Genomic DNA, 24,864 nt, shown 5'->3' on the forward strand with positions numbered 1-24,864 from the left:
GTTTTTAAATATTGTTGAACATAATATATATGGTCCCTTTGAAACCAGAGGTACTTAGTATTTACATTTTTGGAGCTGTATGAATGGTATTAATCAGGTTCTCTAAGAGCTCATCGTCAAGATGAAAACCTCATATTCAGGCTTACTTTTGATTGGAAAGAGATTCCCTGGGTTTGATTGGAGAAGAGAGACACTACACATTTTAATTTCTGGGATGTTTGCTTGAACTTAACTCATTCAAATGCTATAAATAAATCCTCTTATCTTATTTAACATTCAGCTGAATACGATGATGAGATTCCATATTCAGTTTAATGTGCTTTATGACTCACCAAAATAGGCAAAGGGCATTATGCCTAGTTTGAATGCAGGCATACGTGTGTGGAAGTCACCAGTAAATTGACCAGATAATCAGACAATGCATTTAATTTGTTATTTCTTACTTGTTGCATTGAAACCATAAAAAAGAACCAATTACCTTGGGTTGCACCCATTTTTAAAACAATGGTTTGGATTTGAACAGAATATTGGTCTTATGGTTAAAACCTGGTTATGGTTAAGTAAAGGTCTCCATTAGTGTTTTAAGCAAATGCATATATAAGTGTCTACTCATGTTACAAACAATTGCTACATCATCATGCTACAAATTCTCCTACCTTGGGAGGTGGTACTCTTATGCCTGTGCTGTGTCTTTAAATAGCATCCTTAATTTTTATTAACAAGATTTAATTTCTGTTCATTGATTGAAGGACATGCTCATTTTTATTCATGTAATTGCTGAACATGTTAATTGCAAAAATAACAAAAAACTGGCACCTGCTTATTATTCAGTCATTGAGCACAGGACAGAATTACAAAGCAAGACAACTGAACAAGAACAAATGTGTTTATTTCTTTTCAGCTTGTTAGATTACAAATGGGCCACATGATTGAGATTGGATAAAAGCAAACAAGAGTTGTTTTCCACATTAAATAACCAGAATAAATGCATAATTCCTGAAATAAGCAGGGAATATTTACAGTTGAGTGCAAGGTGACTAATGCTTAAAAATCCAGGAGAAAGACTGGCTTTGTTCTGAAAAACATTAACAAAACACAAATCTCTTTGGTAGTAGTGGATTCTGAATGCACTCATCAAACTGGTCACTAGGGGGCAGTTGCACCATCTACAGCAGGTGCGTAAAACTTGCATCCTGGTGGGTCAGTGTTGAAGTTTTTGTGTATTACTCAAAAGTATTACACACAAGCTATAGTATGTGTTTGTAAGAAAGCATGATTTGGCTGTTTTTTTTTTTTAAAACAGAGATGGGTCTACTGAATAAAAAGGCTGCTAAAATTTAAATTTCAATAGGAATTTAACAAATCTTTAAAAAAAAAACATCCCACATACCTCTCATGCATCAGTTAATATTTTCAGAATATAAACTCAATGTGTATTTGAAGTGAAAGAGTGAGAAATGGAATTACCAGATTTTTTGAAACTGATCTCCATGTTAACTTTCCAAATTCTTCATTTTTCCAGCAGGTGGCACTGTTTACCGCAGTGTCATCTGCTTTTTTTCAATCATTAGGTTTTTCCTGGAATATTTTGTATTCTTTCACTACAGGATTCAGTTTAAATTAGTTTTAAAAATCAGTGGATTAAATTAATTCCTGAAATGTTCATATAATATGTTCAAAAGAAAAATATGGGTCTTAAATAGACTATCAAAATACAGCAACATATAGATGGTGTGTGTGTGTGTTTACCCATATATATGTATGCATAATTATCATATTTGTCTTCACTGAATTTGCACAGATTCATAGAATACCCTTGACCTTTTGGTTTCAGTATCTGAGCTGGTAATAAATTTCAGACTCCCACTGCTCATGGGTAATCATTGCTCAAGTTTCTCTTCACAATACGCATGGTCTTGGCTTCAAATCACAATTATTGTGCCTTGTATAACTACTGTAAATGGTGAATGTTGTACAGTACAGACTCAGTTAAAAAATAAATTTAAAAAAGTGATAAAGAGAATATAAATTTTTAGGCTGCAAGAGCTTTCTAGTACTGAACATACATGTTTGGTATTGCCAGGGCAGCTGTGTGGTATATTGTATTTAAAAATATGAAGATTTTGGATGTTTTCTGTACAGTAGGTTTGCAGCTGTATATGCAGTCTTTCAGAAATAAATGTACAGTTGAAAAAGTTGATTTGCTTGCCTCACAATTTCAGTATGTGCGGGTTATTTTCAGGAAAGGTAATGTTTTCATTGGTTCACGTTTGAGGAAGAACTGCTTATAAAGTTGATACCAGGTGCTGGTAAGTTTGTTTCTTTCCATTTCCCCCTAGAAACAGTGCATTGAGTCCAATTAGGGTTGTCAAATTAAAATGGTCATGAAGGCATTTCTACCAACAGTAATACTGGGTTACAGAGCAAGTTCTGATATTTAAGCCACTTTTATTTACATTTGTTCTCACACGCAGAATGTGTCTCCATACCGATAGTTAACTCATTGGGTCAGCAGGGAGCAGCAAATGTTTTTAATGGTTGAAAAAAATATGAATGACATATCAGTCAATCATCCTTTATTTGTATAACTCATTTCATACAACGGAATGCAATGCAATGTGCTATGAAAAGCACGTCTTTGAGCTAGTGGTCCTCACATCTGGTCCTGGAGAGCCGCAGGGTTTGCTGGCTTTTTGCCACAGCGCGCAGGACTGCCTGCCACCGTGGGCTATGCGTGGCAAATTGTTGTCACTCATTCACTCATGGACGACCTGAGAGGGACGTTTGGTAGGACGCATGCGCAGGTGGTGCTTCATTTTGTTTTAAGCACAGCTTTATCGCCTAACATTACTTTAGCTAACCCTAACATGTTAGCATTTTGCCTACTTTAGTTAACCTAGTTAGCGCATAGCACCGATACAGATGTATGGACACACGGAAGACAACAAATAATGTTACAGAGGTGAGGACATGCCATAGCTAGCTAGCTATATAGTTAGCCAAGTTTTACTCATGACACTTTGTACAGGTGCGCCGTGGGTCTACACAGTATCGTGCTTGTTTTGTTACTCAGCACTTGAGTAGCACAGCAGTTGATCAGTTAAAGTAGTTGATAAAACGGTTAACTCTGTTCACTTGGTTTCTTGGGTCTGAATTGGTCGCTGTTCTTGAGGAAAAAACAAAAACCAGCAGACTCTATGACTCCCCAGGTCCAAGATTGAATATCACTGTAGTAATGAGAAAAATGCATACATATAAAGCAGGGGTTCCCCAATTTTAACCAAAAAGGACTGGTGTGGGTGCAGGTTTTTGTTTTAGCCCAGCACTAAGACACCTAATTCTACTTAAGGTCATGATTGAATATCATGATTAGTTAATTAGTAAAATAATGAATTTATTATTTTTATTTAACTTTTTTGTGCAAGTTAAATGTAATATAACTGTTTTCATTTTTTTATCAGGACATTTCCCAATGCATGCTGGGATGGTCTCCAGCACCTCCCATGACCCTGACCAGGAATAAGCGGGTAAAGATAATGGATGGATGCTCAAACCTGTTCCTGGAGATCTATCTTCCTGTAGGTGTTCATTTCCACACTAATATAGCACGCATGATTATACTAATTAGCCGCTCAACAAGATCTCTATCTGTTGAATGAGGTGTGCTTTGTTAGGTTTCAAGAGAAAACCTACAGGATGGTAGATATCCGGGAACAAGGTTGGGTACCACCAATCTAGAGCAGCGATGGAGAATTCTGGTCTGGGAGGGCCGGTGTGTATTCAGGTTATTGTTTACACAAATTACACTGGCTAACAGCACATACTCCCCACATGACTCATTGCTGGCCTCTGCAGCTTGCCACACCCTCCCATGACTTCCTGTGTATCCTGGTTTTGAGTGGTATGCAAGCAGTGGGTGGCTGGCAGTCTTTCATCCGCCTTGTTACACAACTGGAACAATGACGAGCTCCAGATTGCTTGGCAACAGGGCAGGAATGCACTCTGCCTGCACAGGATAGCATAAGATTGACAGTGCAGGCTCTTTTATTTTTCTGACCCTGCTGTTTCATCTATTCAAAATACAACAATTATCTGAGTGCAAAGCCCCATTTCATCTGTTAAAAGTGATCTGATTGCAAATAATACGTATAAATCCATGTCCCAAATCGCAGGTCTCACATTCCAGTCCTGGATGGCCACCATGCCTGCTGGGTTTCAAGGTGTATTTGGCATTAGTGGTTCACGTAAGTCATTGATTGGCTAAGGAACACCACACACCTTGTTCTCAAGGCCTTAATTAGCAGTTGATTGAATGGAAACAAAAAAAACCCCTACCCCAAATCATTAGTATCATTAGTTTTTTAAAAACATGTTTAAATATATTCAAATACGCATACAGGTGACAAATTAAAGAAAAAACCAACAGAAAGTGTCTTAGTAAGATGCTGGGCCACCACGAGCCACCAGAACAACATTGGAGATGGGTTCTACTATCTACGTACAGTACAGTTTCATAATCCGGTGCTGACGTAAGTGGTAGGAGAGGATGCATGCCAAATTTATGTCATAATGGAAAAATGCAATACAGTTCGCAATTGGGTTGAGTATGCCCTACAGATTGTCCCACACTGTTTCCCAAGTCAGTTAATTTTTTTTAACATACATGCATTTAATGTGTGATACTGTCAATGATTAAGCACTGCAACTGCATATAATGAAGGAAGTCAGCTCTTGATTTATTGAATTATGAATGAAAAGTTACAATCATTAATTTGTTCACTGTTTATTTAGTTACACTGAAAATACAATGCAATACAGAAAACAAAAGCTGAATATTAGCATTCGTATTGGTCTTTGTTCATATTCCTATTATTGTCACCACCGCTTTTAAATTAAGAATTTTTTAAAAAGGGAAGTTGCGGCAGGGCAAAATAGCCGTAATTCCTCCTTGTCAAGTCAGTTTACAGTTGGCTGTGTAAACAGGTCAATGAACTGTAGGGGAGAAAGGGAGTCATGTGACCAAGTGAACTTTGGTCAAAGACATGTGACTGCTGACACTCCCAGATATGCGCTCGGGCACAGACAATGCAGGACACGTTTCTGCATGTGTACATCTTATTATAGGTGTAAAATCAGACCATGTGGCATGGTTTTATGGGAGCACGTTTTGTCTGCAGAGATGAAATGATATGGAATCATACTGTAGAACCATAGAGCAGCCTTTCACTAACTTGCCAATAGTTCAAGAACTTGCTGTACATATAGTAGACAAGGGTAGACAATTAAGCCACTTGACCAGGGATGCAACCATGTGCAACAATATTATCCTTTAAAAAAAAAAAAAGCCTCTTACAGTACCTACAACCAACCTTCTCCAAATTCAATTCTACAGACTCTAGTATGAATCATGAGATCTGTGTGTGCACCACTATGCTACTTTGCGGCACAGGCCTCTTGGCAATATAATTTAATTATAAATAATATGAATACATGGCAGTACTTTATATACCAACATTTGGTCATATTATTCACTTATGCCCACTTTTGTATCAGTGGGCATTGCAGTATGCACTTTTGAGGAGGCTTTCCAGAATCCACAAGCTTATAATTAGTAATATTTGGCACTCCTAATGGGGCAAACTGATCAAAATTATGATACAATTGAATTCTATAGGGTAGGAAACATGCTAGGGGTGTGACTCTGGACAATTTGAAGGCTTGCTGGACATTTATAGGAACCAATTAAAATGCAAACCAGCAAGTCCTTTGTACTTCACTTTTAAATGTACAATACCACCTATCAATGTCAACAAGTAACAGGTTATCATTATAACTATGATGAAGTCAGCACACACCTAGTAGCCTACGTATTGGCCTATTTAGGCTGTTGTGTTGGTGTAGGCATTCATTAAATGCGATTGGGATTTGAATACCTGAGGTTGTTTTTTTCTTTTCGGGAACTGTAATCTTTACAATAGGGAGGCTCTGCTCTTTTTCCAAAAGAAGTTGAATGAATTTAAGGAATGCACTGCATCGGAATTTACCAGTTGTGTTTTAGGGTGTGTGCTTTACACATACCTTTGTTGCTTGGAAACGCAGATATACACTGACCTTGAATCATTCTTATTAGTTTCAAACAAGGCTACTACACAGCATTGGATACTAAATGTAAGCACAGTTATTTCAAAGTTTATGTAAAACACTATTAGTGCTGTTTTATCCACTTGCCTGACCATACAACGTACATTTTTGTTCAAATTGATTTTCTAAATTAAGCTGCAAAAATATTTATAATAATCATGTAATTATTTTTTAAACAAACTACTGCATTTTAAATTAAAGTGTGGCATTTTCAACTCTCACGTTTTTATTTCATATACTTGTATTTTGTGTCTAGAGCAAGCGACAAGCGTCATGCTAATTGCATGTTAATTGCTGAGCAGTTTTTTTTTTCCTTTTGTTTTGCAAAGTAGTATGTCTAGGTAAAGGAATATATTATGTTGAAGAAGTGATAATCCATGAACTGTATATTAGATGATGCTATATGTTCTGTAATTTAAATAACTAACAATTCTACTCAGTATAATAACATTACCCAAAGTCCAAGGAACAGACTAACAAGCAGTCCAGTGTGAAATTCACACTTATCCTTCAAATACACTCAATGTTGTTTTTTTTGGAAGGGGGGGGGGGGGGGGGGGGGGGGGAGTGGAGCAACAACTGGGAACTATGTTTTTGTTGGACAGCAACTGGGAGCTATGTTTTTGTTGGGACTGCAACCGGGAACTATGTTTAATCATCTAAAATGTCTGCCCTTTTTAGCTCCTGGGCCCAGGTGCAGAAGCTGTGTCAGGATAAGGGCCAATGTCATAGAAATTGGTTAGCCTGTGCCTCTTAAAATGAGATGTTTTTCCCCTTTCCCCCACTGAGATCATCACAGTGAAGTCCTGAAGTTAAGGTTGTCCGTTTATCTATCTCTAAACTGAGGTCAGTACACTTCCAGTATAGTTTTGTCTGCTGTGTGTACCCACTGATAAGGCCTTGGCTGGAACAGTAAATATAATATTGCAGTAACGCTAGTGAGTGTCTAGCAGTGCTCTTTTAAATATAGACTTTGTAATTAAAATGCAATTATGCTCAATAGTGTTGAGCTATCTCCTTTCTTTAATTTTATTCCGTTACATTTGACCTGTGTTTTGAATAGCATTGCTGACAGCTCTTTTACACATTGCTGAGACCTTGAGGAGTGGTGCAAGGCAAAGATCAAACAGAGCCAGTGGATTGAATAACCATGTATGGCAAAGTGGATCAGGAGTGTGAAATTCCTCTCCACCTGATCATGAGCCTAAGTCAAATAGAGCCTCTGGAACTTCAGAAAACCGTCCAAAGTGGAGCTTGTACAATTGTTCATCTGATTTTACTTAGAGAAGTTGTTTGTCAGATTAGCAGTTTTTCTCTTTGTAGGGTACAGGCATCAATCATAGGGTGCATAATGTTGCAGAGTGTCAAGGGTAAGTGGATCACTAAGAGGATAAATGGTAAATGGACTGCATTTATATAGCGCTTTTATCCAAAGCGCTTTACAATTGATGCCTCTCATTCACGAGCACACACACACGCACACACACACACACACACACACACCAACGGTAAAAGGCTGCCATGCAAGGTACCAATCAGCTCGTTGGGAGCAATTAGGGGTTAGGTGTCTTGCTCAGGGACACTTCGACACACCCAGCGAGGGGGATCGAACCGGCAACCCTCCGACTGCCAGACAACTGCTCTTAACTCCTGAGCTATGTCGCCCCTTTACACTAGGACTTTTTTACACTAAAATTCAGTTTAGTGTAATGTACTGTGGAGCTCAGAGTTTGTACTACCCATAGCTCTACTCATAAACCTTCAATAACAACCGGCATTGTATATATAAGCAATAACTCAATACAGGCCATGCTATATTGTGATTATATCACAGCTAAAGGGCGTTGTTTGGCTCAAAATACAGAGGAGGTTAAGTTGCCTTAACTATTTCTTCCTCGTCAACACAACCTCAAAGTAGCTGCCACAGCCACAGACTAGTCAGTTATACAATACATAATTTTGCATTGTATTGGAGTACAACCTCTACCATTTATTTATTTATTTATTTTTTATGGCTACTCTGGTGTGTCAGATTTGACAAGAGCTCTATACGTTTAAACTGCCAGTTAACAGTTCCCTTCCTGTTTCAAAACTGTTACTCAACTGTAACATAGCCCTGGATATCGCAGTGGTGCAGGCAACTACTTTTCCAGATAGCAGAAAACCAACAGACATGGAAGTGTGTTTAGTCATCTCTGATAGTGCAATGTGTCACTAATGTTCTTTGTGATAAAATAAAAAAAGTGTCTTTCCCTCTGCAACGGGATTACTTTTTTTTCTTCTTTTTTTCCCCTTTTACTTCAAACTCGTATTCCCTTCAGTGGGTCTCCAATTATACATATTAGCACAATGTGTATTAACTAAGTACTAAATAAAATGATGATAAAATGCTCATTATTGAGCGACATTTTATTTATCACAATTTGTAATTTCATGATTTTTTGCTTCATTTGAACCTGTTGACAGGGAGGATTCACAGCAAACAGGTAGCAGGCAAGGGGGGAAAGTATCTTAATTGTAATAGTCATTAATTGATCTACCTTTCAATTAAGTCAGTTTGTCTGTTTCCTAGTCTGTGTGCTTATTAATTAATTTATTTTTCATTTACCATTTATTCATCTGCCAATGCATTTTGTTGCAAGCCTGTTTAGTACATACCAGTAAGTGGTATAAAACATACAAAACATACATTTATCTGTAATTTATTTCAGATGGTGTTCCACTGGGTCAGTCTGCAGGCAGAAATTCAACTTAATTGGAGACCTCAAGGACATGTTAACTGCAATACTAATAATAAATTTTAAAAAAGAGAAGAAACCTCAATAAATATGTTACATACACACAACATAATGTCCGTTCAAAAAGATTAAACACAGCAAGACCTCAGCCTCTTTATATAATTAACCACTAAACATCCAGAATCTGCTCATTTCATTGGAAAATGCCAAACCATGGTGCCATACAAGGGTACAGGTGTCATGCAGACGGTAGCTATAAAGAGTAGCCAAAGTTTGAGTCCATTTGTGTGATAAGCACTAAGTAATTAAAGTAATGATAGTCAGAAAGTTACAATGTTTACCCAGTAAATTATTACACCCAAATACAGATTTAACATATACATAAGAGCTCACACTGGTTTATTCCTGACTGCTTTGCCAAATAAATTGAATTCCTGTGAGACACCAGCTGAAAGTAACCGATAATGGCATCGGCTTATGACTGTATATGGTTTGTTCAAATAGTCTTCCTTCCCGCCCACAAATGACGCACCCAGCCTGCGCAGGTGAGGTACGCGAATAGGTGATTGCACAATCCTTTCATTTGATCATGCGATCGAAGGTATGCGAGCAAAGTCGCTCTCTTAAAAAACATGCTGTTGGAATTCCCCGAGAATTTTTTTTTTTTTTAAAGCGTTTACTGGTTGAGCGTTAGCCCAGTGTTATGCTGTCAGCCCCATAACTTTTTCACAAATTAAGAATACTCTTCAGGCATTTGCAAAAATGAATTATTGCTTGATTAAATTAGAGCAAATGTATAACTGCCCAGGTAAGGTTTGGTAATTTAGCAAGGATTTATTAACAAATTACGTCTGAGACATCATATGTGAACGGCTACTTTACCATTACATAGTAGGCCAATAAACAATGTAAAGTTGTTTCAATAATTATAATTTCAGAAGCAAAAGGAAACTAAGTAGCTATTAAGGTTGGAAGCCAATATTATTGAACAAAAAAAAAAATTAGGAAGGCTGATCATGCTCAAACTGAGTCCATATAGGGATTGGCTGTGGATCAGCTCTCTTTTTCTCGTGGTACTAACGACATACGGATAAGTCGCCATACCTGATCCTGGTTCAGCAACTTGGCCCATATATACCCGGCGCGTTTGCATCATACTGAACTTCCGCCGAGAGCTGGGGGCGTGACGCTTTCAAGAACTTGCCCAAACAAAACTTTTTCGCATTATCTCTTAGTCAGTAAGATCGCGAGTATCTTTCGATGAACAGCAGTTAAAATATATGAATATAACGGGTATCGTGAAAACGTTGGGATTACTGGAATTATATGCATTATATGCTTTACTAAGTTAGCGTTATTATACAGGAAGTATGCTATGAAACAGTGTTGGAATTATTATTTTCAATTCAGAATGAGCGTTCTAAAATCGGTAAGTAGGCTCACTTAATGGGGATGCATCTTTCAGTTTTACATTACATTCTTTTTATGTTTTGTTGCTGACACATCGTGATCTGTCCGTAAGTAACCAAAACAAGTTCGTTTCATGTTGTCTAATGCAATGCAATATATACTAGCGTTGTAGAACAAACGTTATACATTACCTGGCGTAAAGTAAAATGTACAAAACTAAATTACAAAACCAAATGTCAGAATTAAAACGATTAGAATAGACCGCCTGTTCAAAATACGAAATTCAATATCTCAGCCGATAAGGGTATCAGTTTATGCAGTCTGACTTTAAATAACATTCCAAAAGTTCTGATGGGTTAAACGAGAAACGGCATTGATCGGCGAAAAAACCTAGTCGAGGCTGTATTGCAGGAGAAAACCGGTTGGGCTACCTCGTACCACCTAACTAATGACGTATGTAACATACATTTGATTGTGTTGAAGGCCACAACTGCGTCATAGTGGTTTCGCGAGTCTACTGTTGCCGTATGCATAGGTAAGCCTCCAATGTAAGTCACGTTGTTAATGGTTTGTGCATTGCGCTGCCTTTAACTTCCCCTGCCTCAGTAATAGTTTCATTAAAAGTTGCAATCGTTTTACACAATAGTAGACTCGTGATATTTGATGTGTTAAATATAGACTAGGCCTACTGAGATTCGTCGAACGATATTTGTCAGGATCCAAATAGGGGAATAATGACGATTGATACGGATTTATTTGAAATAAGCGGTACCCTGCTTGTTTATGTAATGTATTTGAGCTGTTTTATACTGCCTGTATGACGTATGAAACCCTGGAAATGGAATTAAAAATATCAAAAATGCAACCAGCCAATTAGTATGTGGCTACTTTCGAAAATACTCTAGAGCAGTATACATTAAAATGGGACTAGGGAGGTACACAAATTGATGTATACCCTGAATCAGGCCAGTGTGACTTTCTTAGAATTTCAGCTATCTTTTCCCCAATTCACATCACTTTTTAAGGTGGTCTATTTTTAATTTAAGACCCTTGTCATGGACAAACTACAGGCCATGGCAGGGGTTTGGCCTCTGCCGTAGTACGGACATCTCTGCTTTAGAATGACCTGCTCATTGTGTGCACTTGTTCCCATGCTTGTGATTGTTATTTTTTTACATGCAAGACAAACATCAGTCCATGCTGTGTGTATGCACACATTTAACATGACTGTGGTGTCGATTGGTACTGAATCGTTGTATGTATTGATATGGTTAAAATTGTGCTTTCTGCTCTGTGTGTGGATTGGTATGACACTACAGGTCATGTAATAACCATTCAGGTTGCTGTTCAACATTTTGATTCCAATTGTTGCTGTATCCGGATTTGTAATTGTTGGACACCATTAGCCAACCCTTAGCATATTAGTCCTTCAGGTAATGAAGTTTTTTTCTTTATTTTTTAGACAAAACCTGAGACTTTCTTCTGGCTTTCTGTTTGTTTAAAGTTGTGTGTTTGCTCTCCTAGATTTAGGCTACTTCTTTCTTTCTTTCTTTGTTTGTGGAATCACAATACCATGTAAACATATTAGCTTATGGAGGGAATGTATGGCCATGGAGACATTATGTGTTATGTGCAAGGGTGGGGAAAAAAGCTGCTTCCGGTGGGTGTACGGCACTGTAGAATATGAAAATACAGTGCATTTAGTAATATCAGTTTAAGTTTACAAATATTTTTGTTATTTGTTGATGTATAGGCATACTAATGGCTGTTATGCACTCGAACGGGGATCTCAGTTGGATCCTTGTTTCACCTAGGTGCTTAATTTAAGTCATTGATTGGCTATAGAGTTGCACACCTTGTTTGCTAGGCCTAAATTAAATTCTGACTGAAAAAAGACCTGCAGACACTCACTGCTGTCCTCCAGGACTGCACTTTGAGACCCATGCTCTGGAGACTGCATGACACATTTGTGCTGTGCTGTTTGTGCTTCAGGGGCTTCTGCCCGGTGCGTTGTGTGTGTGAAATACAGGCACACCAGATTTGAGTACAAGCTGTTTTACACTACAGGTGGCCTGTCCCTGTTCCATAGGGGGCAGGAGCTGTTTTTGGTCTTTGGACCAAATCAGCATTAATAAATCCGATATATATTCACTGACTCAAATAGCAAATAGAGGAAGTAAGGCTGTTTTAGAATAGTGAAGTGCGCCTTTTTTTTGGCAATTGTAGTGTGTAGACAATTCCGGTGATAACACATTCCACACCATTTAGGCCACACAAATCTACCACAGCAAAGGCCAATATATTGACAGTTTGCCGTTTTTAGTAGGCCTAACTGGTAAATGGACTGCATTTATATAGCGCTTTTATCCAAAGCGCTTTACAATTGATGCCTCTCATTCGCCAGAGCAGTTAGGAGTTAGGGGTTAGGTGTCTTGCTCAAGGACACTTTGACATGCCCAGGGTGGGGTTTGAACCGGCAACCCTCCGACTGCCAGACAATTGGTCTTACCTCCTGAGCTATATCGCCCCCTGCCCCTGCCTTCCATCCATTAGATGTGATTGTCCATGGCTACCCATGAATATTCTATGGAAATCTAGAGGCAAATGCACAGAGCCAAGCGTGTCTCTTTAGACTACAAAAATCCATGGGTGGATGTGTCTTTTAAAGAATATTGTGCTAACTAGAGAACATGGAAGCAACAGGGTGCTGTATCTTTGAACCGCTGGTCATATGTGAAAAAGGGTAAATCTGAAAACGATAAACTGTTTTAAGTCAAATTATTTACAGTATCTCAGTGTACACTGAGAGGCAATGCATATGGTTTAGATGGATTCAATAAAAGTTGGTTAATCTTATCAAAAATAGAGGATGGCTAGTAGATTTTTGATTTGTATGACAGATAATCTAAGATTGATGTTTAAATAGTGTGGTGTATGGATTCGCCCACAGTGTTTTTAAACGGAAATCAAACTGTGTGAGCCTCTCTTTGAAAACAAGCCTGAGCATAATCAGTTTGTTTTATTTTTTCTCTTTGTTTTTGCCTAGAATTTTAAGTCATGTATAGGCTGTGTCATATGTGTGTCATTGTGATTGTGGATTAAGCAAACACTCTACTGAACTAACGGTGCAAAATCGGGTCGATGCTTAGGTTTGACAGTGCAACCTCCCCCTCTGACTCCCCATTATTACATTTAATATGCAGATATTATCCTGATGAGAACAAATTAAATTGTATAAATCTTCATCTTTTTCATAAAGCTGGTGCTGGTTGTCTGCTAATGTTAAACTGCGATACTGGTAGGCCTATATTGTGGTTATGAGGAGTAGGCTACAACCTGTTCTGGGTTCTGGGTTCTGGGTTCATGTGGATAAGACAAAAAAAAGCAAAAAGCAGTGAATAACCCAAGTACACATTATAAAAAAATATTTGTCCCATTCCTTGTGGAGACCTCTTCTTAGTTTGTATAGCCTACATATTCCACGCAGAGCTTCACACAGCTGACAAAGCAGGCTTGGAGAATGGGTGGATGGCCTACATTTTCTAAGATGTGACAATGGATATGAAACCAGATGCCATATGATATCAAATAGTCTTTTGCTATTGTTAAGACCCTTGGATTAAATTGGCGGTGTATATTACCTTTTTTCTTCTAAGACGTATTGTCTGTTTTAAAGGGTTATTAATCTCACATGCAGTGCCTTTGGGCTATGCAAACCATGAAATGAGGCTTGTGTTACTGTATGTTCTCACAAAATGTATGACAAGATAAAGGTGAACCTGTAGCCTAGGTTTTGTAGCTTCCTGTTGAGGTCATTAATGTGTAGTCTAATCTTAAAGAAGATTAGCCTAGTTTTTAATGCTGTGTTTTGTACGTGGTGAATAAGGCAATATTAACAGGAAGACCTGGTTAGTGTTTACCTAAAAAAAAAAAGGTTCTCAAATGATAAATACATTCACAAACATGGTTAGAGCATTCCTCTTGGGACTTTCATTGTTTTCCAGTTTCCTGTTTTCTACAGAGATGTAGACTTAGATATTCACTGTGCAATACTAAAGTGGCTTACGTGTAGGCCTATGCGCTAACATTCTAAGCGGTTTTCTGTTGTGGGATTTCTTTGAAGGCTGTTACAACTGTTTTGAAGGAAAGTTGTGTTGTTTATATTTGCCTGTTATGTAGGCCTATTTGGCAGATACTATTAATAGGAGCATATAACAGCAAGGCTGGATCATACGGTTGTTGTGTCCTCATACTACATATTTGGTGTGGATAGATAGAAGGTTAGTAAAATTCTGTTGATTTCCTCTGAAGGTTTCTGCCACATATCAACTGAGTAATCTGTGGAAATGCAAAAGGATCTTTTTTTCAGGGTTGCCTTGATATCCGATAATTTTAAAAAATTAAAAGAAGTTTCAGATTTATGTTTTTGAGATTTAGGCTAATTGGAAAAACAAAAAATGCTTTAAAAAAAGAGAGAGGACTGTCCACCATCCTTTTGTATATATATATATATATATATATATATATATATATATATATTTTTTTTTTTTTTTTTACTTCATATAGATGGGTGGGAAAGCAGATAGAGAAGGGGTGGGGTTCACAGTACAGAAAGTGCCAGAGACCCATGGCTGTTGTGTAGATACTGTGCACATTCAGTGCATTATTCATTTAATACTATAGTAAGAAAATAAGGTCACACTTTATAATCAATAAAACAATCTCTTTCTTCGGTTTGACAAATGTTTATTTAATATTTTGATTTCATTTTGAGTATGTTTCAAGAGATTGTATTGCTTTAAAACGAATGGCCATTTGTACACTACAGATCATTATCTGTCCAGAAAGAGTAGGGTCTTTGCTTCTGCCTGTTTGCAGTTATTTAAATTATGAAGGAGTTGTTTCGATTAAAATGATGAATTGTGATTTTTATGTGACCCAGGCTTGGTATTTAACTGTGGGAAGAAAACCACCCCTCATTATAGAGGTGTGTTTCTAAGGCACTTCACGGTTCCATTCTGTGGGTGACCCACTTGTTTGTATGTGCTATGCGTGGATAACATGTAAACATCACAATACATTTATTGTAATAGTTAGGCTAAATGCAGGAAAATAATATACTTCTGTCATAATAGCCTTCATAAAAGCCCTCTGTGTGAATTTATGTGAAGAGTCGTATTGAAGGGAAAAAAATAGGCCTACTATTGTTTGTCTTTATTTGTTTAGTGTTGTACTTGGTTATTGTTCAAGCTGAATCTCATTTGTCAAAATCCCTTTCATGGAAAAAAAATCGAAAATACTGTAATTGTGTATTTTTCGTTGTTAAATGATGACTTTCCCTCTGCTGTGCATGTAAAACCTGATGGGGAAAGTGGCATTTCTGAATTGGGAGTGTCACGTGGTCTAATGAGTGAGAAATGTGGTAAGAGCGGAAATGATATCAGATTACTGTGCTTGTTTATTTCTTGAACAGACCACAGCTAGGTAGAAAATAAACAATGGTACGGCATTATCTGTAACTGCAAGTGGGCAGCACTAATGAAAAAGACACCTTAAGGATGGAAGCTTTTCATTCGGACTTACACATTGTGACATGTTAAAAATGATACTGTATAATCTATACTGTACTATAACTAACTACAGTAATGCGATTTATACCTGGAGATGTTGATGTGAATTTCTCTTGTGAGAAAACTGCACAGTTGGTGGACTAGTGGTTATAATGACGAACCCACAATGAATCAGGCTTAAATTAATTCAGATTAAAAGTAAACATATTTAATACACTCATTTTTAATTTAACACGAAGGATGGACAAATCTGTAGTGTTACCTTCAAAAGAATCTTTAAACCAAAATCATTAAATTTATGTAAATACAATACTCTGCCTTTTTATGCCTTTGAAATAAGCATTTCATTACACACTGCCTTATAGGCTACTAATTAGGCCTAACCTATGGGGCAATATTTCAGAGGTTTAAGTTTCATTTTTTCTGATAGCTTCCCGGTTTCTTACCTCTTATACAATTCTTATTTTGGATCTGTTTACTGTCTTCATCTGGGCTAGACATGTTAATAATTGCCTTCAACATAAGCCTAAATTTAGAAGTCATCCACTCCTTGCCTGTGCTGTGTGAACTTGTTTGGATAAATCTGAATGGTGTGACTGTGCCTGAAATTTCATTGGCTCAATTATTCAAACACGCTGTGTCTGGAAAGTATGACATCTGCCTTAAGCCTACCTCCATAGTACAGGAAACTCCCTCCATGTCGCAACACATGGCCGTTTTCCAGAGTCCGCCATTGGAGGCGCGGCGGAAAATGTTGTAAAAGTCCTATTTGGAACACCTAGCCTGAGAAATAAATCATTGTTAAAGCTTGTTTTATTCTAGAATATGTCCTGAGGGTGAGAAACAGTATTTGGTGTGTATATATATACACTCACCGGCCACTTTATTAGGTACACCTTTTCAACTACTCGTTAACAGGTGTACCAAATACATGTGGCAGCAACTCATTGCATTTAGGCATGTAGACATGGTCAAGACGATCTGCTGAAGTTCAAACCAAGCATCAGAATGGGGAAGAGAGGTGATTTAAGTGACTTTGAACGTGGCAAGGTTGTTGGTGCCAGAATACTAATTTGAGTATTTCCGAAACTGCTGATCTACTGGGATTTTCACGCGCAACCATATCTAGGGTTTACAGAGAATGGTCCGAAAAAGGGAAAATATCTAGCGAGCGGCAGTTCTCTGTGTGAAAATGCCTTGTTGATGGCAGAGGTCAGAGGATAATGGCCAGACTAGTTCAAGCTGATAGAAAGGCAACAGTAACTCAAATAACCACTCGTTACAACCGAGGTATGCAGAAGAGCATCTTTGAATGCACAACACGTCGAACCTTGAAGCAGATGGGCTACAGCAGCAGAAGCCAACCCGGTGTACCTAATAAAGTGGCCGGTGTGTGTATATTGATTGTTTTTAGCAACTGTGGCATCAAACGCCAGCAGATGCCCCTCGTTATGGTTGCTCTCCATCATATTTTTACTGTTTGCTTCCTTGCAGATGTTTTCATCAGCTGTTTCAAGTTAAGTGTTAAGGGTTGTAGTTGCAAGCTCACTGCTTGTCATGAGGAAGCTGGGCTCCGTCTGTGCGCTTGTAATCGGGGATGAATTTGTTTTTATCCTAGGTTTCCTTTTTCATCTGTGCCCTCTCCCTTGTGGTGGCTGTGAAACCAAATGTGAGAACCTTAAGATCTACGGACAGGAACAGGCTAACCCGGGAGATATATTGCAGAGAGAATCTGGAGTACCCGCACAAGAGCTTGTGCTGTCTGAACTGTCCTGCTGGTAAGAGAATGACGATCTGCCTCACCCCGTGAATATGTGCCGTTCCGTTCGTTGATGCAAGAAGAAATTAAAGCAATATATTAAATGCAGTATATATATATGGCCTAATTTCATGGATCTCGTATAATACTGTATATTTTACCTTCTGTCAAAGAAAGGCCACGGACCCAACTGTGGCAGAACTTGATGTATTTTAATAGAGTTCTGAAGCAATGTTTTTTTTTTTTTTTTTTTTGATAGGTCAGCATGTTAAAAGTTCTTGTGAAAGAGCTGGAGAGAGGGGGATATGTTCGGCCTGTGAATATGGCACATTCACAGAGCACCCGAACGGACTGGACCGATGCTTCCTGTGTACAAAATGCCGTAAAGGTAATGCCCTGTCTTTCACTCCATGAATAAAAACATGTACCATAACCCTGCAAGTACTAAGCCACCTCATCATGGGAAATGTCATCTCACCTTGTGGGGAACATTGAAAAGTGAGATTGGAAAATAAAAAAGTACGATATGTATGTGCAGTGCAATTTAACTTGCTGCATCTCACTGTAATTACCTCTGAATCACTGGTGTGTTGGCTTGCGCATTGATTCCACTGTTGACAGATAGACCACTGTGTATTTGTGCTCTCCACAGACCAGGAAGTGACTGGAGTTTGCACCAGCACCAAGGACACGGAGTGCCAGTGTAAAGCAGGCACATTCTGTGGGACTGAACAAGCCTGTGAAGTGTGCAAGAAGTGCACTAAGTAAGTAATAAAGTGCCCTGTCTGGTTACCTAAATAATCCTTGATCGAAATAGAGACCTAACCCAACGTCATTTACTTCACATAAACATTGAGGTTCATTCTATTATTATTATTATTATTATTTGTGTGTACATTTTGGAGTATTGTAAATAAAACCCTTTAGATGCATATTTATATGTCTCAGTGGTTTATTGTGCTACCCCTTTGATGTGTCATGTGAAAAGATCTGCGAAAGGAAATATCAATGGCAGGGGCTGGATTGCATTTTGAAAGCGCACCTCTCTCTTTGTTACGGTTCGCGAGCGAACCCAATTGAAAATGCAATCAAGGTGCTCTTGTGTTGGCCCTGGCCCAGCGTGAGACCGCCAGATAACGCTGTGGCTTTTCACTGTGTCGCAGATGTAAAGAGGACGAGGAAGTGGTGAGAAACTGCACCACCACATCCAATTCCGTCTGCCAGAAAAAGCCGCCCTCCAGCAACTCGGGTAGCACATCTCCAGGTACAGCAGAAGACTGCTTGCATAACCTGTTGTTTCCTGTCAGAATGAATGAACTGCTTGTGTGCTTTAATACAGTTCTTTGAAAGGATAACACTACTGAACAGGTCTTCAGTAGTGTTATCCATATGCGTGTACGTTGTATGTTATATACAAAGGAAGGATGTTCAAAACACTTAATATGGGAATGTTCTTGGGATCTTGGGTATCTCTTTGGGAAATAAAATTTACTTTGAGCTATTTTTTAGTTGTTACTCTGAGCAACTTTATCAGAAAGAAAGTTTTCCCATATTTGAGTATATATACTAGATAATATAGCTCATTCCCTGTGTTTTTATGCAGCCTTTTTTTGCCATTCTTTATCAAGGTTGCCAACAATCTTTTATTCTGTTCCTTTACTATAGAAGTATTTTATACTTCTGTAATATAGGAAGGTATTGTCATACTGCTGGATGTCGGAATGATTTTCTTTTTCCCTTTTTTGCATTAAGTTCTGTGTCGAAGTTGTTTTGTTTAGATCTGTTTGTATTTCATGCAGTGGTTGCTTCTGTGATCGTGCCTCTTCTGCTGTTTGTCTTGTTGGTCATCGCTGTGGCCATTGGTTTCTTCTATCAGAAGCGAGCATTAAAAAAACCAACAGGTGAGACAAGGCGAAGTCGAAGTTGTTAAAATAAATATCACTTTGACATTACTGAACACTACACTTTCTATTTGAATGTGTATGTGAAATGTAATTTAAGGCCATTTCACTTTAACATAATGCCATATCTTCCATTTGTATTGTATTAAACACTTCAATGAAGCTGGAATTGAGTGCCCAAAGGAATTAGTGACTTAATGAAACGATTAGTATTTCAACTATATCATTGTGATTTTGTGACACAATTTTAGGTTCTTTCCCTAAAGGATAAGGCCGGCCTGATTTAATATTTTTCTAATCCAATTTATCCTCTCATGATCATTTTCCCCCATCATGAGATTTGGAATTGGAATTATATTTTACTTTGGAATTGACCCTAACCCTGGAGCAAACGGTAACGAGGACTACCTGGTAATACCTGTACTGTTTTGCATTTACCCTAACAGAGAACTGCAGCCACCCTGATGAAGAGGTGAACATTCACGTGGTATGTTTTCCAGACTCTTCCCATTACTTTACTTAATTCTTCACCAATATATTAAGATGGCAAGAATAACAAAATCATTTATAGCAGCTATTTCAGGCTTTTCCACACTGACCTGGCATCATTTGGCAATTAATTGCTCTTTCAGGTTTTTTTGTATGGTTAGACTTGGCTTTTCTTATTGCTGAGTGTAATTCATCTTAATCACTGGTGAAGAATGCAGAGTTCTTTTTCCTGCACAGTTAGGCAAGTTCTTTAGAGAACAAGGGTTTGCTGTTGCCATGTGATGTCACAGATTTTGCAGGGACGCCATTAGCAGGTCAGAAACAAAGGTGCCGGGGAAGGGCAGTGGAAAGGAATGGTTTTTGATTGGATAGTCATTTTTGACTGGCATCTCGCAGGATGAAGACTGTGAGAGGACGATGGAGGAGCAGCAGAACAGACAGAACGCAGGACGGGAGGAGCCCGAGCAGCAGCCCTTCCTGCAGGGGATTATGTTGGTGGGTGCACAGCCTTCTGCCACGGACGAGGAGGACAAGGGCCTGGGCGACAGCCTCCCCAACACCACCAGCTCTTCCCAAACGAGTCTGAGCACTCAGCCCACAGCCCTGCCCTCCAAGTCCCCCAACCCCAGCCCCAAGACACAGAGGCAACCTATCATTAGGGTGAGAACAGCTCACAGTACAAAGAAATTTGCCTGTCCCCTCTCTATATACAAATACAGTGAGCTCCACTCACTTCTTGATTTGGCTCTGTACTCTGCAATTTTTGATTTGTCAAATTTTTTGACAAAAGGGTATTTTTTTGGTTTCACCAGAAATTACAGCACTTTTTTTATCGATAGCCCCCCTTCTCCATTTCAGAGCACCATAACATTTGGGACAAATGGCTTCACCAGTGTTTCTGATCAGTGATGAGTGTTCTTTCTTAGAGCAGGTCTTAAGCCGCGTTTCCACCAAAATTACCCGGAACTTTCAGTCCCAGGAACTACTTTACCAGGAACTAAAAGGTTCCTTCAGCCAATGGTTGTCTGCGTTTCCACCGGGGTCTAAAGTACCGCGAAGATTAGGCAAATTAGCTCACTGACGTTGTCGTCGGTCCATCTGTCATATGATTTCTTCTGTAACCCCATACTACCACCGAAGTAGCCTACATTATTTTCTAATAACCGGGACAGCCCGGAGGGGTTTATTCCACTTATATACAACGGGTTACCAACAATGACTATATATGGTTACTTTTGTATTTATTGATTTTCATATATCCTCTCAAACACATTCATTAACAGCAGAAAACATGCACACGTTGTAAACAATTTGCTGTTTTATTACTTTCTCGTCGTCAATTCCATATCAGGCTAATCGCAAAATGACAAGAATAGAACGAAAACTCGGACTTGCGTGAAAATGTAAATTAGTAGTGGTACAGCCACCGTTTGCTTTCCTTCGAAGTTACTGCTAGCCGAGCAGCGAAGTGTGCCCTCCAGATGTGAACCATGCACCATAAATGAGTCCATAGTCTTCCTGGTCTTTTCGTGGAATTGAAAAATGGCAGTAAAATTGAGTAAAATTACGGCAGTCTGAAAAAGCTAAAGGGAAGATTACTAGAATTAACCTGTTATTTTACCCGGATAAAAAGTGCGGAAGGTGATTTCCAGTTTGCTTGTACTGTATCACCAATGTTAATTATGCAGAACTACCGCATACCTCACATAACTGTATCAAACGTTTTGAGTCAACAACGGGCTAACAAAGAAAATCCGGAAGAAAATATTCAGCAACCGAATTAATCCGTTTGAATGTTTTGGTAGCCTACGTAATATGCTGTCCCAGCACGAATGCTTAGCATTTTATAAAACGAATACTAAAGCAAGAAAAGAACAGAAGAGCACACGTTATAATTCCAAGACGTTGGCAGGCTATAACCAAAAGTAGGCTACTGCGCCGCATAACATACAAGTTTGATTTGAAGTTATTATGAAAATAAATTGGTTTGCCGCTGCATATTTTCAAACATGGCGGGTAATGGCGGAAAATAAATACAACACAAATGCTACGAGTACTCGACCAATCAGAAATGTTCAGCGCTGCAAGCTCCACCCAAAAGGTTCCTGTACTTTCGGAAAGTACTACCCCCCGAGCAGGAACGTTTTGGGTGGTAAAACAAAGCCCCCAGAACTAAATTTAGACCCTAGTTCCTGCGGTGGAAACGCACTGAGTTCCTCAAAAGGTTCCTAGTTCCGGGGTATAGTTCCTGCGGTGGAAACGCGGCTTTAGAGAGCTTTGAGTAGCTAGTCTTGATTCTTGGCCTTTGTTTTAGGGAGTGATGACATTTACAGTAATTTCATTAAATTCAACTCCGCAGTTTGTTTTAGATGTCCTTTTTGATCACCGCTGAGATAATTTCTCTTCATTTAAAAGTGGGCTGACTTAGTTAGTAAAAGCAAGTGACATCCTTTGTTGCTATATGTTTTGAACATGATAGCCACTCATTGACTGCGGGGGTGTGCATTATGCCAATGCTAGTGCTATGTCCCATTATTTTACTGTTGAACTGAGTATATTTGTATTTTGTCATATAGTATCGTATTCCTTTGTGTCTATCTTCAACAGGAGAATGGCTGTTGTAGAAGACTTATTCCTGTCAATGGTAAGCAAACTGAATTGGATATCAAATGTGGGCTGCATCTACCATTTTAATGGAGTGCCAGAATGTATTGCATGCAAGGAACCTTGTGTAAAACTTGTAAAGAGCCATTTATAGTGTAATAGTGTTATTTACAAAATACATGCATTTATAGCTCGAGGAAATCTTACCACAAATGTTTTTCTTTTTGTCCTTGAGTACTAAATTCAGTAAGGGTACATTTTCCCCCAGATAAGATGATAGGCTATGGCATATGCTCAAATAAATCCACTTGCTTAAATGTTTACTCAAATTGCAGTGTACTGTAAAGTGCATTGAATACATTTCTAATATACCATCTTTTTCCTGCAGGGGAAGATTCTTTGTTGAAAGCCTTTGACATTATTGAGAAGAATCTGAACTGCATCTACCGCAACAGGTTCTTCAGACTTATCGGATTGAGCGACAACACCATAAACAATCCAGAATTTAGCTTTTCTGGAGATAGAGTGTATAAACTCCTGAAATCCTGGATGGAAAAGGAGGGCCTTAAAGCTGATATAAATGATCTCATTCAGGCACTGCTGCAGCTAGATCAAAGGTATTCTGCTGAAATTGTTATTCAAGAAGTCATTGATCATGGATATTTTAGATTTCAGGATGAGAGTTGATGTGCCTTTAACATCAATGGAAAATAATATAAATAATGAATAATGGGCAATACATTAAAAAAAATAAAATAAAGCCTTTCTGGAGTAGGGCTTCAACCCTGGGTATATGCTCTCGGTGAAAGAAGGGAAGTATATTGGCCTTTCAGAAGGTCTCAGACTCTGTAGGCCAGTACTGTGTGATTTGAGCCTAAACATCTCTGTACTGAACATACTTGATTTCCCTGTGTGTCAACACTCCAGGAATCTGAAGATAAAGGAGGCGTACATGGTTTTTTAAAATCACTGTTGGTGTGGCCTTGAACAAAGTTTCATATGCCTCTGTGTTTGTGACCTCTCTGTTCTGGAGAGAGCGATGGCGGGAGGCATATTCGTACCACTCTGGATAGTACCTTCTGTTTTTCCAGGGCCATGAGTTTATTAGTGAATGTTGTATTTATTATGAATAGTACCCCATTTTCCTTGAATTTAAGGGCATGCACAACTTGTGAATGGGTTTTTTGTAATGTTGAGGGTCTGCAGACTGGCTTTTTCATGCAGTATTTAAACAAACGAGAACAGAAGCCAGATTGTAACTGGCACAGAAACTGACCCCTGTCCTCTGGCTGAGGTAGTTTACTCCTCCCTGTGGAGAGATCTCTGAAAAGGAACTGTGGAGATAGTGTGTCCTCGTTTGCAAAGTTTCTTTGACTGATAGTGGGTATCGGATTCTTTGTGCCCCCTCATTCAATGCTAACAAGGACAAACCTATTTTTCCCCCGTGACCATTGAGAGAGAAACATGAAAGTGCTTTATGACGACTTGGCAGAACGTCAGTCTGTACAGCACTAGATTGTATTATGAAAATAATAGATTTTTTTTAATTTGGTAAAAGTAGGTCATTTTTTCCCCCCATTTTTCTTTTTGATTGTACCATCAGACATTCTGCAACACTGGCCTGCATTTAATTAAATGCTGGCAGTGTTATGCATTTTCATAGATTAGCACATGAAAGACCCAGTGTGTGTTACTCAGGTACTTGGAATGTTGAATGTGTCTGTCACTTTGCTTTTATATCTGCTTAAAATGTGCTTGAAAAAATGGAATAAGGTTGGATGGCTATTTTCCCAATGCCAGTCAGAATTGTTCAGGTCATTTTTCCCCCCTGTATACTCCTTGCTAGTATTTTCAAACAAAATTACACTGGTATCTATAAAGTGCACAATTGCTCAGTTTACATATGAGTATTCAACTTCTTGTGCCTTTTCAGTAAAATGTAACCGCAAAGACAAGAAGAAACAACTGTTCTGTAACTGTTTTGTAATCTGCGATTGTTGCACTTTGACCCAACATGCAATTCTAAAAGCATGCTTGTAAATGTTACAGACCAGCTCATTAATAGGTTGTCACGGTCAAGCTAGCTGTTGGACATGCAGTTGGCTAACAGACATCATAAATATTGACAGGCTGTCAGGTGTTATATATGCACAGATGTGATTGTAAACATGAAAGGCTGTTTTAAGGGGGAATGGGGCCTATGAACACTGTAAGCAATGTAAATGATGTCCGTTCGCAGCTGTTTTCATTTT

At 38.6% G+C, this 24,864-nt stretch overlaps 1 protein-coding gene across 2 annotated transcripts; it reads left to right on the forward strand.

Moving 5' to 3' along the window:
* The first annotated feature begins 10,072 nt into the window (after positions 1–10,072).
* hdr (hematopoietic death receptor) lies at positions 10,073–24,728 on the forward strand. Of its 2 annotated transcripts, none has more exons than XM_035379376.1 (10): positions 10,073–10,308; positions 17,478–17,637; positions 17,878–18,006; positions 18,271–18,382; positions 18,782–18,882; positions 19,418–19,519; positions 19,966–20,006; positions 20,405–20,668; positions 22,616–22,652; positions 23,001–24,728. In XM_035379376.1, exons 1-10 carry the CDS (start codon positions 10,255–10,257, stop codon positions 23,297–23,299), a joined length of 1,299 nt encoding a protein of 432 aa, XP_035235267.1. In that variant the 5' UTR covers positions 10,073–10,254; the 3' UTR covers positions 23,300–24,728. The 2 variants fall into 2 exon arrangements, with proteins under 2 accessions (XP_035235267.1, XP_035235268.1); XM_035379377.1 differs by having other exon boundaries at positions 10,074–10,308; positions 20,405–20,503.
* Positions 24,729–24,864: the final 136 nt, after the last annotated feature.

This window comes from Anguilla anguilla, chromosome 10, assembly GCF_013347855.1.
Source record: "Anguilla anguilla isolate fAngAng1 chromosome 10, fAngAng1.pri, whole genome shotgun sequence".
NCBI classification, from domain to species: Eukaryota; Metazoa; Chordata; class Actinopteri; order Anguilliformes; family Anguillidae; genus Anguilla; species Anguilla anguilla.

Excerpts from the sequence above, each read along its gene's own strand:
- hdr (XM_035379376.1), top strand. The coding sequence starts at position 10,255 with ATGAAACAGTGTTGGAATTATTATTTTCAATTCAGAATGAGCGTTCTA. Across the intron at positions 19,520-19,965 it reads AGCATTAAAAAAACCAACAG|AGAACTGCAGCCACCCTGAT; the intron begins GTGAGACAAGGC and ends TTACCCTAACAG. Across the intron at positions 22,653-23,000 it reads AAGACTTATTCCTGTCAATG|GGGAAGATTCTTTGTTGAAA; the intron begins GTAAGCAAACTG and ends TTTTTCCTGCAG.